The sequence below is a fragment of the Zalophus californianus genome, chromosome 8, assembly GCF_009762305.2.
Source record: "Zalophus californianus isolate mZalCal1 chromosome 8, mZalCal1.pri.v2, whole genome shotgun sequence".
In the NCBI taxonomy this organism is placed as follows: Eukaryota; Metazoa; Chordata; class Mammalia; order Carnivora; family Otariidae; genus Zalophus; species Zalophus californianus.
In genome coordinates this window covers 67,257,575-67,274,311 of record NC_045602.1, presented here as the reverse complement: position 1 = coordinate 67,274,311, position 16,737 = coordinate 67,257,575, and the positions used below count along the sequence as shown (strand labels likewise).

General features: G+C 35.9%; 1 protein-coding gene across 7 annotated transcripts in view; it reads right to left on the bottom strand.

The window, feature by feature from the left end:
• Window positions 1-16,737, bottom strand: part of PSME4 (proteasome activator subunit 4) — a 109,020-nt gene that overhangs the window by 61,811 nt on the left and 30,472 nt on the right. For 6 of the 7 annotated variants that reach the window (XR_003524424.2, XM_027620484.2, XM_027620485.2 and 3 more), the window contains exons 4-9: window positions 9,322-9,387; window positions 7,227-7,271; window positions 5,112-5,261; window positions 3,913-3,976; window positions 3,330-3,404; window positions 1,131-1,253 (exon numbers count right to left, since the gene is read on the bottom strand). Coding sequence is in view for 6 of the 7 variants with exons in the window: in XM_027620484.2 (XP_027476285.1) it covers window positions 1,131-1,253; window positions 3,330-3,404; window positions 3,913-3,976; window positions 5,112-5,261; window positions 7,227-7,271; window positions 9,322-9,387 (523 nt within the window). In the remaining variant the exon portion in view is untranslated. The remainder of the gene's footprint in view (window positions 1-1,130; window positions 1,254-3,329; window positions 3,405-3,912; window positions 3,977-5,111; window positions 5,262-7,226; window positions 7,272-9,321; window positions 9,388-16,737) is intronic. The other variant, XM_027620483.2, reaches the window with a different exon arrangement.

Below are 16,737 nucleotides of genomic sequence, written 5' to 3'. Positions count from 1 at the left end.
ATGATCTTCTAAGAAAATAGACATAAGGTAGACTGTTGAGTTACATAAGAACATGTCTTCATGCTGAAATGAAATCCATGTACATGTTCCCAATTGAGAACAGGTCAACTACTAAAGAGATCATAATTCCATAGCAAAAAACCAACAAAAATGTCAATGTTTTATCACAGTAATTAGCATTTTTATTTATTATATTCATTATTCACATTTAACACAAAATAAAACTGTCAATGGGAAAAACTGTGTGAGAAAGAACAGCAACATTAACTAAAATAACCTGATACTAATCACGATATAATTCTGTGGCTTCTAAAAAATGAATTCCAACTCATTGCTTATGTAAGATAGTAAACATCCAAATGTTTTTGCTCTTATGGAGTATTAAAAAGAAAATGTGATTTTCTGTGCTTAATAACGAAATAGCAAAAACAGGGGGAGAATGAATTATTCTTTAAAATCTAAAAATAAAATTTAAGAGTTAAACTTCTCACAACCATCCTGCATTTTCCACAGAAACATCCAGCCAAACAACATAACCTGGGAGAAAATATCAAACACAGAATAATAATTTAAAAAAGAGACAGCAGTAGAAGCAATATAAATGACAATCTAGAAAATTATAGTATAAAATTCTTATATTATTTGCAAGTTGACAATGAAATCCAAAGCATGTGGATATATTTTTACTTTCCTTCCGGGATGTCAGTTAAGTAATCCTCCATACTTCTTCCTTCATTAAGATTACTTCATTTGTTTAGTAAGCTTTGTGTTCAGTGTAATCTTCGACACTGAATGCATTCATACTGGGCATATGCAAAACCCTGAGTTCTAATTCCACATTTACCATTATCAATTTGACCTTTCATTTGTGAGTCTGGTTCTTGACCTATTAAGACTGTTAGACATTCTGAATCTCTCAAAACTCTAAACTTTGACTCCATTATTAAGAACTACTGGTTAGAGAAATGGTTGTTTTTCTACAAACAACCTGATCTGATAAACATTAGCTTACTACATCAGAAAATATCCAAGAATCAAATGACCAACTAAGATACTAATATAGCCTAATGTGATTATACAGAATTTTTGTATGGTTAACACAAAATTTAGATAACTAATGTGTTACAAACCATCATAGCGGTGATCCATATCACAGCATGTCCTATATCATAAGCATTTGTTAAAAATCTTGGGACTAACACTTGACTGCTTCCCACTGGGAGGTTCAAGCTTCTCAGAATTCTCGTAAATATCTTTAAAAAGAAAAAAAGAATTAAGAATAAATATTTTTAAGTATCAAGTAACTTTTTAAATAACTGAAGTGTTATTTATATTATTGTTATTGGATATACTCACTGGATCAGGTTTTAAGCAAAATTACATACTATTTGGTAGCTTTATACACTGCTTTATTCCATAAAAATTACATAGAAATACTTTTTAAAAATTTTTATTTTTATTTGTTTTATTTTATTAAGATTTCATTTATCTGAGACAGAGAGAGCATGCACGCTCATGAGAGAGAGCAAAAGGAGCGGTGGCAGAGGGAGAAGCAGGCTCCCCGCTGAGCAGGGAGCCCGATGCGGGACTCAATCCCAGGACCCTGGGATCATGACCTGAGCCAAAGGCAGATGCCCAATCGACTGAGCCACCCAGGAGCCCTTATTTCATTTTTTAAAAGTTTATTTATTTAAGTAATATCTACACCAAACATGGGGCTCGAACTCACGACCCTGATGTCACAAAGGGGTGGATAAGAAGCAGTTGTATCCATGTACCCATAAACAAATGAGATAGTTTAAACATAAAAAGGTAAAATGTAGGTAAGTACAGTTAAACATGAAATATTTTGACTCCTATCTCTCTAAACGCATATGAAATTATTTTTCCTACGCTCTCATTCCATGCCAAGAATATACAAAATGCAAATACCTATCTTCTAGTGGATTACTTTCCCTTTCAAAATTCTATCACTGATTTTTTCCCCCGGGAATTTGCATTTTCATCTCTCATTTAATAATTGCATTTTAGGGGTGCCTGAGTGGCTCAGATGGTTAAGCGTCTGCCTTCAGCTCAGGGCATGATCTCAGGGTCCTGGGATCGGGCTCCATTATCAGGCTCCTGGCTCGGCGAGGAGTCTGCTTTTTCCTCTCCCTCTGCCTCTCTCCCCGTCTGTCAAATGAATAAATAAATTTTTAAATTGCATTTTATTTTTTAAAATTTATCTTTAAAAGATTTTACTTATTTATTAGAGAGGGAGAGACAGTGAGAGAGCAAGAGCGCACAGGCAAGGTGAGCAGCAGGCAGAGGGAGATGGAGAAGCAGGCTCCCCCCTGAGCAGGGAGCCCACCATAGGGATTCAATCCCAGGGCCCTGGGATCATGACCTGAGCCAAAGGCAGATGCTAAACTGACTGAGCCACCCAGGCACCCCTAATAATTTATTTTTTATTTATTTTAAAAGATTTTATTTATTTATTTGACACACAGAGAGAGAGAGAGGGAATATGAGCAGGGGAGAGAGGGAGAGAACACAAGTAGGCAGAGGAGCAGCAGAGGGAGAGGGAGAAGCAGGCTCTCCACTGAGCAGGGATCCCGATGCGGAACTCGATCCCAGGACCCTGGGATTAAGACCTGAGCCGAAGGCAGCCACTTAACCAACTGAGCCACCCAGGCACCCCTAAACATTTTAATATAATTAAATTTATATTTAAAATCTGTCATTAGTAACAGGGACCCCAACAATGGGAGAAAATCCCTTTTCCTCCTTCATTTCTAGCAGACAGTGCAAGCAAAGGTAAACAGAGTATTTGTCTGCCGCTGTTCCCCAGCCCTGCTCTGTCAGCGTGTGCATCAGAATCACCTGGATGCCCCATGCCACCCCTCCTGAGCCCACTGCAGGTGAAAAAATATGGAAGATGCAATGTTAAGAATACTGCACCTAGAGACACTCTAGCTTTATTTACTCTAGGAATATGCAATCTAAAAAGTAGAGAACACTCTAAAATAGCAATCAAATACAATACCCAAAATTTGTTGGAAGGTATGAATGTAAGATACCCTGAATAATATACTTAGTACTTTCTAAATTACTCACTCTGAAACTTCTATTTCATGTCCTACATAGGCAAGACAAAAATCACACATTTATGATTACCTTGGTATGATCCAATTAGTTTTTGAAAATAAATGATCTATCCTGGTAAGTTGTATGTTTTTACTAGTGGTCAAGAAATATTTTAGGAATTAGCATACAAAACACACACACTAAAGACATAAAAAGTGCTATCAGTGCTACTGTATGTTGTATGCTCAAAAGTTCTTAATTACCTTTGGTACATATGGATCCCAGTCTATGTACCCTATATTATCTGTAGCCAATCGAGCAAAGAGATTTACTAGTTGCTGAAAGTAAACAAAAACAGAAAGACAAGTAAATACACTTGTTATTAAGTGTCACAGTCACACCCCCTATCCATTTCTGGTTCTCAGCTGTCATCATTAGCACAACTTAATACATGGTTTATGATTCATTTTTTTTAAATCTCCAAATTTAAGTTCTAATTCTTGTCACCCATTTAAAATCAAATGCAATTGAAATGCTTATTAAAAGGGAAATGACAAAAGCATCATCCACAATGCAAAGAGAAGAAATTTTAATCTAACAAGCACATAGAAAACATCTACTATGTGTCTAACAACATGCTAGTGAAGGTCCAATAAGAAACAACAGTCTTACATTTCATAATACATGCATATGCTTCTAGATATTGATAAAACCAAAAGAAGTGTCTATTTCTGTTAGAAACAGCAAACAAAATCTAAAAAAAACAATTACAACATTGCTAATAGCCAATTCTAAGGAACTGACGTTATCAAATGATAGCAAAGAAGGAAAAAATAGGATACTCACCCCCTCCCACTGTGGGAGATTTTGCACTGAAACCCAAAGGCCAATTAATTCATCAAACCAAAGTCTGAAGAAGAAAAATGTTGTTATGAATAGCAAGTGATTTATAAAAAGTGGTTCAAAGCCAGGTATCCTTTGTATTTTTTAATCTATTTATTCTTACTGATAACTACACAACCTAGAAAAAATAATATTGAATGTTACAAACTTAATGGAACAAATGACTAGTTCTGTCTGAATATTCCCCTTGCAATATATTTATGCTAAAGAGTCATCTCATCAAACCTCTACTTCATTGTTAGGGGCACCTGGGTGGCTCAGCTGGTTAAGCGCCCGATTCTTAGTTTCTGCTCAGGTCATGATCCTGGCACTTTTTCTGTCTTTAAGAAGTCCTACATTCTTTTCTTTCTTTTTTTTTTTTTTTTTTTAAGAGAGAGAGCATGGGGGAGGAGGGGCAGAGGGAGAGAGAATCTAATAAGCAGGCTCCATACCCAGGGTGGAACCCAACATAGGGCTCAATCTCACGACCCTGAGATCATGACCTAAGCAGAAATCAAGAGTCAAGACGCTTAACCAACTGAGCCACCCAGGTTCCCCTAAATATTTTTCATTCTAGGATTTGTTATATAGAGGCATCTAGAAAAAACAGTTCTTAAAAACAGTGCAAAGACTAGAATAAGTAGAGAATAAGAATTATAAAAAAGACCTAAAAAAACTACAAGTGATGAATAAAACCAAGTTTTAGGAAAACACTTTTCCTTTCCCTAAACTCCACACAATTTAACATTTCTTATCACTGCCTATTTACTGATATTTTCTACTTCTTTTTGCATTTTTTATTCTTTCTTTCTTGATTTCTTAAATTAAAGCCCTTATCTTTACTTTTCCTTTTAAGTAATCTCTGCACCCAACATGGGGATCAAACTCACAAGCCCAAGCTAAAGAATCACATGCTCCACCAATTGAGCCAGCCTGGCACCCTGTAAAGCCCTCTTATCATATCTGGCTTGACATACAAGCATTAGTCTCTCCTCATTTACAATCTTATGCTTAACTGTTTCAGCCTCCACACACTTCAAGTATAATTAACACAATGGTTGAGTTAGTAAATTTTTGTTTACTTATTATTGCTTTACGAGTTGGCTTATATATCTCCATTTCTTGCTCTATTCTCTAATTTGTCAAGATATGTATATACTTACTTAAAACCTTTATGATGAAGTTCTGGAGGAAGGGAGGTAGGAAGAAATATTTCAAAATAAGTGATGGCCTTTTGCATTGTTACATCAAAAGGGCACATTAAAGGCCGCCATTCTTCTAGCATCTCAGCTGTGGCATCTGCTGGAAAGTATCTAATAAAAAAGAAGGTATTCATTTACCTGATCATTGGCTAAAAGGTCTACAACATCAACATCTGACCAACAAAAAAAAGGGGAGGAAGGAAATGGATTTCATAAGGTACAACATACACTACAAATGTCAAGTTACCTTAAACACATTTTTACAACTCTAAAATAAATAACTTGTCACACTTAAAGGTAAATTTTTTTCTCATCTATAGGACTTAGAAAAATGCTATAAAGCTGATAAACTCATAAAATACAAAGTCACTTAAATAACCTACAAATTTATACATGGTTGTTTTATTTTTTTCCCTCCCTGTGTGCTATGTAATAGCAATAGGAAAAAAATCTAGTCACAGAGAATCCAGTCTATATAAGAAGTGGATAATCAGTGAAATGAAAAAGAGAACATTAGCCTAGGCATGTTTGGACCAACCATTTACTCTCGGTGTACCACAGAGGTCTCTTGTATACAAGAGTGGACTAGACTAGATGGTTTTCCTACAGGTGCTAACATTCTTCAAGTCTATGAAATGGGCAGGAGAGCCCCTGGGGTAGAGAATATTCACAAGATGAAAATCTGAAGTGTACATCCACACACAAAATAAAAGTAAATGGAAAAAGAGGATCCATGTATAATTACCAAATACCCATTAAGGGGGTTTAAAATAACAAAGCATATGAGAAGTTCACATTTGGGCATGGCCAAAAAAGTTAGGAAACCCTTTCAAATACACCTGTAGGATTGGCCTACATGTCACATTATTAATACAATTATATCTTTGTCCATCTGTATTAATTAGAATCACATCTCATTCATTAATGTGAAAAATAAAACTACATTTCTAGTAATACTTCTTGGAGTCCATCAAGCATCAATGTGCCAGGTCATTATGCCACAGGTTAGAGTAAAAAAAAACAAAAAACACAGAATTTATTCCACCTTTAAAGATCTCATGATCAATTTTTCAGAGTCAACTGTTAGCCTTGGGTGTTCCAGGAATTGCCTAAGAACCTAAAAACCACTAAGTACCCCGGTGATGATCAAGTTTTCGGTGAGGCAACACAGGCCGAGAGGTCCCTGCCTAACTCAAAATGACACTGCTCACTGGGGGCTTATGCCTCAGGTTAAGTCTTAACCCTCAATCTCAAAAGGGAAACTATATCCTAAAAATACATTTGCCCAAGACTAAGAATGTAGTAGGTCAGCAACAAATACCTGATTCATAAAACCATTTATAACTTTAACTCATATTATAAGAATATAATAAAACAGGTATTTCCATTCAAAAGAACTCACTGAATCCATACAGAGCAAGATAAGCAGTCTTAGAACAGCCTAATAATTGTCAAGTCCATAGAATTGGGTTTTTATTTATTTTATTCTATTTTATTTCATTTTATTAAGCTCTACACCCAACATGGGGCTCAAACTCCTAACCTCAAGATCAAGAGTCCATGCTCTACTGACTGAGCTAGCCAGGGGCCTCAAGTCCACAGAACTGGACTTTAATAGATTAAAACTAAATTCAACCCATATTCATCTTTAAACATCAGAATATGGAATATTTCTGTATGTTCTACTGAAAGAGAACATATTTCAAAAAAAAAGTCTGAACACCTTGTTATTACTCACATTTTAATATAATACCTACGATGCTCATTTTGGAAAATATTTTTGATCTGAGTAATGATACTCTAGGAAAATCTTTCAAATAAAGACAATTATACATAAATTATGGCATTCTCACTTTAAAATAGGTAACTGACACCCACACCACTTAAAAATTTCTAAATTTATAAATGAAATCTAAACAAGTCAGTTCAAGAGTTGGAAATGATATATTGTGCCCAGTGACTACCATCACAATGTTAGAAACAATGTATACCTTTAATTTCCTCTTCAAAGCATACTAGGGATGGGGAAAAGCCCACAGAAATAAAAGAGATTTTATAAATTGAGAAGCTACTTACGGTCGGCAGCTTTTCACGAGTGTTTTGAGAACATTTTCTACAGAACTAGGGGGGAAAAAAGCCATTTGATAAATTAGGTTTGTGTATTTTGAGAACACACCTAATCCAATTAATAAATATCTCTAAGAAATGCTCATACATCTAAAAATTATCTGTGTACATGCAATAACTAATCCGTCTCTTTCATACCAACAGAACTAGAAGGATTAACTACCTAAACTCTGTAATCTACTCTTTCCTTTGCTCTGGATTTGCTCATTCTCTGTTGTAATCTAAAGGGAAGAAAACTGGGAAAAGGACAAATCACTTTCAATGTTTACAAAGTAGGCAGCAATGACCACACTTAACAGCACATCAAGTACGCTCAGTGGCTTAAAACTTCAGATACTAATTTTTATTTTTATTAAAGTGCTCCTGCATCGAAACACAACAGCAGAAAAAAATCTGGTGTGCTTCTATCAGCAACTGCCAGAAACTAGTTTTCTGTAACCAATGGTGAGAGTTCTATAACCCTACAAGGTTACTTTACTGCCAGCAACAATTATCAAAAATAGCAACAGCCATCTTTTTGACCAGCTACTTAAAAAGCTAGTTGAGTAACATTAAAAAGCTGTAACTTATTTTCCAACTTTGTAGGTGGTTCAAGTGAATTTAAGAAAACAACATTAAGTATTTGTATGTGGATTTAAATAAATGTCTAAATGAAAAGGCCAATGTGTACTGGTTTAAACATTCATGGTCAGAATGGAATATTTAAATTAATTAGACCATAGTCAAAGAAGTAAAATGCAAATAAAACAAAGGGCACAAGGTAATTTTGGACTGGAATTTTAAAATAAATGTGTGGCTACTTACAGCATGATGTCTACAAGTAAATAAAATAAGTCCCCAAACCTCAAGAAAAAAAACTATGAGGGAAAAGGGTAACTTTCAGGCATGCTTCCACCTGACACTTTCTCATTAAGCTTCTTGAAATTGTTAAGTTCAGAGGTCTATCCAATTTCTCTGAAAGCTTAAGAACTAATCTGTAAAGAAATTCCAAGGAATAACACAAACCAAACTCAGCACAAGTAATCAATTATACAACCAAGAGAGAAAACTATGATTTCATTACTAGAAGCTGTAGAAATCCTCTTTAATTTCAAAACTAGTCAGAAAAAAATTAACTGAAGATGAAACCAGGCTACAACACATGAGATAATTCTAAAATAAAAAAGACGAACATATGGCCAGAGAGACATGGAACATTTTCTCTGATTATCAGGGAGAGAGTCTACCTTCTCTCATAAAAAAGCTAAGCAAGTGAGAAACAATTGGTTTAGAGAACATCTGAGTTTGCCTGGTTAAAAAAGGAGTAAACTTCTAACTACATTTAAACTCTCTGAAGATCACAACTATGATTTTTACTTCTGGGCATTTCCAAAGTACTTTTAAAAGGCTATGTGTTCATATATATTTATGCATATTTATATTTATTAATTTACAATAAACATTTTCTATCAGAGCAACAAAGAGCACAGATCTTTGGATCTTCTTTTCATTTGGACCAAAGAACCCCATTTAGAAACAAATTATAGACAAGGTTTAAAGAACCATCTAGTTCCAAACTAAGTAACAGATCAACTTAAATGCAAATTTAAAAAAAAGATCATTCTAAAATGGCAAACTTTGTGTCCAAGGAAATAAGCAGAAGATCTGTAATTCTATCAGTTCCTAAAGTTTGTCTTCATGTTAACTTTACATTTATTTTACTGTTTCTGTGGCAACCTGTTTCAGAGTACAAAACAGAAAACCTGCTGTTTTCACTGGTAACTTTTCTATTCCACCAACAAACTTTCATATGTCAAAAATGATTCTAGAAAGCAGTCAAAAGGCTGCATAGCTACCTGCGTTCTCCAGTTCCCTTCACTCTTCAAAAGAATAGGATGTTAACTATAATACTTGATAGCTGTCACTTCACTCATTAGAGGAATAGGGTATGTGGGAATGTGCTTTAGTTCATCTAAATAAAGTCCATTTCAACCCCTCCTTATATATAAGGCCTGTGCCAATGGATTTATGCTCTTTATCCAGAAAAGGGTACAATCTCTCTAACCTGTGATATCTGTATAGTGACCTTTTGTGATTCTTGTAATCTCTCAAGATGAAGGGAACAATGTTTCTGTTCAAAAATAAAATAAAAGGTTAAGGCTAGATGCTACTAGACTATATTTCACTAATTTTTAGAGGGAGTGAATAATCACTATGTACTCTCCCAATTGTTGGAAATTTATAATACTGAAGTGATTACAATTCAAAACACTTTAAAAAAAAATCAAAAGGGATCTACAGAAGGAACAAGTTTTGGATGGGTTTTCTCATACCCTACTTCCTCTTAGAAAAGGCATATTAAGTTGAAAAGAAAGCCATAAGCATATCATGCAAAAGTTCACAACCTGGGCTTAGAGTCAGACAGATACAAATCTGATTACCAGTTCTGCTACTTACTACCAGTTCAATATTACAGCCTCAGTTTTTCCATCTATATAATAGTAATAATACCTACCCCTCAAAGGCTGTTACAAAAATTAAATGAGATAATGTAAGGGAAACAGTTATCGGGCCCAGAATTAAGCATAAAAATTGTTAACTATAATTATTATTTCATACTATCCAAAACAAATTACATTTTCAATATCCTTAAGAACTAGTATTTTGTGCTCATTTTGCTTTCACATTTATTCTACTGTCTCTCAACAATTATTAATTTATGATTTAGGAAATCACATCAAAATAGGAAATTCTTCCCCCAATTCCCACCCTATTTATTAGGACAGAAAATAAGTTCTTGTCCCAGTTCTTGAGCTCTTGTCCCAGTTTCAACAAATGACTTTGTGTGACTTTTCTTCTCTGGGCCACAATTTCCTTATGCTGTATGATGACATAAGCAACTACCAAATAAGTAGCAGAGAAGCCTGAGAAAAGCCAAAAACCTTAGTGTCCAGTTACACCAGTTATTGAGATAGGAGACTTACATAAACCTGGAGGTTTATGCTTCCTACCTCCTTCCTTACCTAATTATCAGGACAATGTTCACTTCTAAACCAGAGAAATGTACAGCAAATGATGTATTCGAGATGAACGTAGTGTGGACCGCTCATAGCCAGAAGTACTTTTAGCTTTACTCAACAATTCTTGAACTAAATTTTAGCTTCATAATTATCATATTTGCTTTTATATAAATGAATGGGGCAACTGTAACACTGGCATATTCTATATACCTCTGCCTTGACCTCTTTATAATTTAATGGTAATTGCCTATACGATATTTTCTTTCTTGAGAATGTACTTCATTTCATCCAAAAAACTCAGTTTTACCTTTCTCTATATCTAAACAAATAAAACCATCAGTTCGTCAAACACAATGCACCTCATATCTGATTTTTTGAAACCTAATAATGCAGTTAAATCAGCCAGTACTCATTTTTCACAGCCACTTCACACAAAATTAGGGTAAAGACAATTCTACCATAAGAAAGATTTAAGTAAAGTATAATACGTTCATCACTGAGGTAGCATTAACATTGATTTTTCATTATAACTATTTTCAGAAAAAAGTATGCCTCCATGGCTAGTGTTAAGAAGTTGTAATAATCCTGACAACTCAAGTAAAAAGAGCATATATAACTGCTGAAAGTGATGATAAGCCCGATTGATCAGTGTGAACTAAGTATTTTTTAAAAATGCTTTAAAAAGAGCACTTTCTAAAGAAAGATTATAACAGATACAACTTTTGAAAGAAACATTACCAAAGTCATTATTTTCAACTTTTCCAAATAAAAGTCAAAATGGTATTTTTAAAAGAGCAAACAGAATGGTCCTCAAATAACATGTTAAAAATCACTTCATCTACCTTTAGTAATAATCACTGGTTATTAAAAAAATAACCATAAACTATTTTAAATTTCAATAGGTCCTCAGAGAAATCACTTTCATCATTTCATTATGTTAAATTCTGTAGCTAGAGATCATTCTTGAGCTGCTGATAGTAACTTAAACTTAGAAATATAGCCCCATGTGTCAAGAAACCCCCAGCAGAGTAAGAACATGTCACTTCCATGTGTTGAAGGGGGTACAGAGGATTTAGCTGTATTTTAGGGATAAGAACACCAAATCAAAGTCCTTTGTCAGATCAATTGAAAAACAAATACCATCAAGAACAAGTACCAGAAAAAGGAAATAATTAAGTTTTTCCAAAGGCAGATTAATATGAAAAATGAAAACGTTTAATATTCTATGATCCCCTTAGAGAACGATACACGAAAGAAAAATAGATCTTAAAAAATTATTTTTTTAAAAAAGTAAATTGAGTTATCTAGGTCCAAACTGCTCATGATGCAAATATGTAAACCTTTAACATCAAACAACTCATAAAAGTCAAATTGATAGTGACAAAACTAAACAGATTTATACACATACCAATTCAAATATGAATTGGGCATACCCATTTGTAAAAGCTGATCAATGCATAATTCCTTCACATCTTGTTAGTAGCAAGTCTTCATTAGTAACTTGCAATATGCTACCCCAATTTAAGTGGATGGGACATCATTTTAGGAAATGAAACTAGGCCCCTAACATTTAAATGCTTCTTTTACAATGTAAACAATAAGTGATTCTTAATGTTGCTATTATCAAGTCCAAACTACCTAACTCCTTTTTCTTATTAAATAAAAAAACCCTACAATTTGTTTCTCTGGTAGAACCTAGCAAAAAAGAGTGAAAAATGGTCCCTTGCCCCTGAGGCATAAAGGCAGAAAGACAGAAGAAGGAAAAAAAGGAGAGGAGAGGAGGAGGGAAGATAAGGGAAAAGGGGAAGGGAAAGAAGAAAGTTAAATAATCCTTGCTCCAAAAAATAGAACCAGCTTTTAAAATCATGTTGAAATGCATGACACCCTAAGCTGCAGTTTCAAATAAAGACAAACACATAAGGCACAGGAGTTTAAGACTTGAAAGACAGTTAACAAATGAAGCAACCTTTCACTTTTGATTATAAAAATAGTATTCTAAAAATAGTATGAACACATGCAGTCAGCTGACAAAACTGTTTCAAAATGAGTCAGAATCCATCTAAGATGAAAATACTCAAAGCAAAATGCCAATTCTAAAGCATGCCATATTGAAGGGTTTTCTTAAATAAAATGTTTGTGAAGTCGTAACTTTATCCCTTGATTATAAACACTTGCTATACTAGTATACTAAATAGAAACTTAAGTAGAAAAGTAAACTGTAAAATGTTTAAAATGATTTCCTATTAGAAATTCAGTGGACACAGAGGAGCTCCGAGGAACAAAAACTAAAAGAAGTATTGCTTTATGGCTGGCTCTCCAACTGGTTTCTCTAACATCTTTTTTCTTTCTTTCTTTTTTTAAAGATTTCATTTATTTATTTGAGAGAGAGAGAGAGAGCACAGAGGGAGAATGGGAGGGAGAAGCAGACTCCCCACTGGGCAGAGAACCCGACACAGGGCTCGATCCCAGGACCCTAAAATGATGACCAGTTGGTTAAGGCAAACGCTTAACCGACTGAGCCACCCAGGCGTCCCGCTCTAACGTTTTTGCATAAGAACTAATAAGACTACTAGATTTCTCTGATTTTAAAATCAAGGCAAGTGTGATGAAGAAAGTCCAAGAACCAAAAATCATATAATCCTTCAAAGATGAATTTTTATAACTATACATAGCCTGACCTGAATGGAAATAAGATAACAGGTACTCCTTTCAAAAGGTGGTAAATATCTGATGATAACAGTAAAAAGGTTACAGAAAATTAGAGAAAATGAATAAAGAATTATAATCCTGAAAAACGTTTTAAGTACAATTCCTTCTATTTTTTTTACAGATATTAAGTTTCTTTTTTTTTAAAGATTTTATTTATTTATTTGAGAGAGAGAATGAGAGAGAGAGTGAGCACGAGAGGGGGGAGGGTCAGAGGGAGAAGCAGACTCCCCGCTGAGCAGGGAGCCCAATGCAGGACTCAATCCGGGGACTCCAGGATCATGACCTGAGCCGAAGGCAGTCACCCAACCAACTGAGCCACCCAGGCACCCAGAGATATTAAGTTTCTAACTTTGTCCTACAGGGCTGCCTCTCACCAAGCAAGAGCCCCTTTCAGAGTGGTTCCAGATCCTCAGTATTCTTTGTGATCCATTTAAACTGAAACAACACATCATCATTTTTAAAAAAGAGTCTGCATCAACAGAGCTTCATGTCACAATGTATACTCCAGTGGAGGCACACTCCTGGGTGTGAGTACTCCAAGCCACTGAACCAATATGGTTCATCTTCCTGGAGCAACAATTTTAGTCAAGAGATACAGAGAAAAATGTTACTTACTTAGGAAAACATTACTTAATAAGCCCAATACAGATATGAATGTTTAAAATAACGTGAAATTTCCAAGAAATTTCTCACACCAGACTTCTTTAAGAAACACCTCAGAGCCTTGAGTAAAGAGAAGGAGGTATTAAGTGGACAGCTTGATTGACAGTATTAATACAGAAAGAAAACACAAAACTCATTTGGAAACTGGAAGACCCAGATCTTATAGAATTAAAAACAGGGAAAAAAGGAAAGGAAAGAGCATGGAAAGAAAACATGAGGGACTGATTAACAAGGCAGACAACTTTAGATTACAGGGATGCAAGGTAAGTAGTGGCAAATCAATGTGGCTGTTAACTACATGGAGGGAACATTTTGGAAATGTATGGGGCATTTTTAATGATCACAATTATTGGGGAGGACTCAATGGAACTTTTGTGATCCCGGTATATCAGGCATCCTCCAATTCATGGAAAAGCCACACATAACAAAAAATTGTTGCAAGATGTTCAAATGTCCCACTGTACAATTACATACAGGTGAAAAAATTTTGATCCTAAAAGTGAAGTGCTTTACCATTAAGTATTTTTTGCAGTTTTTTAAAAAAGACTTATTCATTTACTTGAGAGACCAAACACACAAGGGAGCGTGGGGCACGGGGAGGGGCAGAGAGAGAGAGAGAACCTCAAGCAGACTCCCTGCTGAGCCAGGAGACCCACATGGAGCTCAATCTTACGACCCTGAGATCATGACCTGAGCCAAAGGCAAAGACACTTAACCAACTGAGCCACCCAAGCGCCCCAAGACTGAAGACTATTTTACAGTCTAGAACCAACCGTCATTACACTGGCAATAAGCAGACATAAAACAAACAATGTCATAGAATTTCATTAGTAATTTTGTTGTTAAAATGCTTCATGTTACTATCATTCTTCTTGGTACGGCACAAAAGGCAATTTATGTTGTATAAATTAGATACTGACATTACTAATTTATTTTAGCATTGCTTGTTAGTTTTCCATCTTGATACTGTCCCTAGAAGTCCACTGCACAAATTCTCTGACTTCACGTATCATTGTTTTTTTTTCCAATTCTTCCTTTGCCTCTATTCCTTTCACATGTAATAATGTTCAAAAATAATGTTCTGTGATACTAAGTAACTATATAAAGGATTACTGTGACACTGTATTATAAATAAGGCCAGTTTATCTCCAATATCATACTTCCTTTTCCCCAGCTTAGTACTCTAAAATTAAACGTATTTCCCTCTCTTTTATCATATTTAAATAAGTTTTACCTTTTATTCTTTATCCTAGCACTAGGTTTTATTTAATTTTTTTTAAAAGACCGTATTTATTGGTCAGAAAGAGGGCACACAAGCAGGAGCAGCAGAGGGAGAAGCAGGCTCCCCGCTGAGCAGGGAGCCGGATGCGGGGCTCAATTCCAGGATCCCGGGATAATGATCTGAGCCGAAGGCAGACGCTTAACCGACTGAGCCACCCAGGAGTCCCACTGGTTTTTATTTTAATGTCCACTCATAGTGCTGCTTTTATTTTCTTGTACTTCTTAATACAAAATATATTTTGACCTTTTTTAAATTCAAACTTACTCATTTTAAGTAGATGCAAAATCTGAATACCATTTTGTATCTTTAGTGTAATGATGCCCGTATGTTTGAAATACCCAGTTTTATAATAAACTACTGTCCCATTATGGGAACCATTTTATGGTTAGACATTATTTATATTTACGGAGTCCAAGATGGCTGTGGAGGAGGAGACCTAAGTTTCCTCTGGTCCCAGGAATTCAGCTAGGTAGCTGTCAAATCATTCCGAACAACCTGTGAACTCAACCGGAGGTCTAAGAAAAGAATAGCTGCAACTCTACAAATAGAAAAGCAATCACTTTCTGCAAGGTGGGAGGTGTGGAAAAGTGAATCCGAGGTGATATATGGGAAGATAAAATGCAGGGGGAGGGAACCTCCATCAGCCAGCTACTAGAAAGTGATATAGCAGCAGAGCACAAAATTGGAACTTTTAGAAGTCGGCTCCAGTGAGGGACATCCCCGTCTGAAAGGCGCTCAGGTGGCGAAGTGGGGGTGGAATCCCAGGTGGGACAGTGCGGTCTCAGGATCCTGAGGGTCACAGGAACATCAGGGGTGCCTGAGTACGGCAGAGCAGAGCTCCCAGGCATTGGAGCAGGGAAGCTGGCTGCAGAGAGTGAGCCCAGGAGTGGGCTCTCAGCTCAGGGCTGCCATAAACCATGAACTGAAGCACAGTCAGGTCACTGTTCTCTGAGCAGGGGCCCAACAAGCGGCAGAACTGGGGAAATCCCCCTTCTTACCCTGGGAGGAGCCACAGGGGAGCGCACCGCAGGAGTATGCAGGATTTGGAGACTCCAAACACGGTCGCGTGCCTGAGATAGAAACACTTGGTCACAGGCTGAGGGAGCACAGAGTGTGGACTGAGACCAGGGAGAAAGGAGTGACTGACTACTTTTCTCTGAGGGTTGAGAAGTGGGGCCCTGAGCTCTCTGCTCCAGGGCTGGAGATTGGGAGGCTGCCATGTTCATTCTCATCCTCTGAAGCTGCTCTGAAAGCCCTCAGGGAACAAAAGCCACATGGAGCGAAACGAAACAGATTACTTAGCCTGGCCCCTCGCAAGGGCTGTGCAATTCTGCCTGGGACAAATACACTTGAGAATCAACACAAGAGGCCCCTCTCCCAGAAGATCAGCAAGATCATCCAGCCAAGACCAAGTTTACCAATAGTTGAGAACTGTAAAACTCCAGCACTAGGGGACGACAGCATATAGCATTCATGGTTTTTTCCCTACGATTTTTTAGTCTTTCAATTTAAATTTTATTCTTTTTCCTTTTATTTTATCAACTCTTGTTAAAATCTTAATTATTAATTTTCATTTTTACAGTTACAATCTATCCTTTTATTGTATTTAATTTTATTTTTGCATATATATAAGTTTTTCTTTCTTTATAATACGGGGGTGCAGTTTATTCTAACAGATCAAAATACACCCAAAATCTAGTTATGGCTCTGTTCTCTTCACTTGTCTGATCATATTTTTCTTCTTCATTCTTTTTAGTAGTTCTCTGTTTTGTTAAAGTCTGTTTTAATTTTCATCTTTACAGTTACA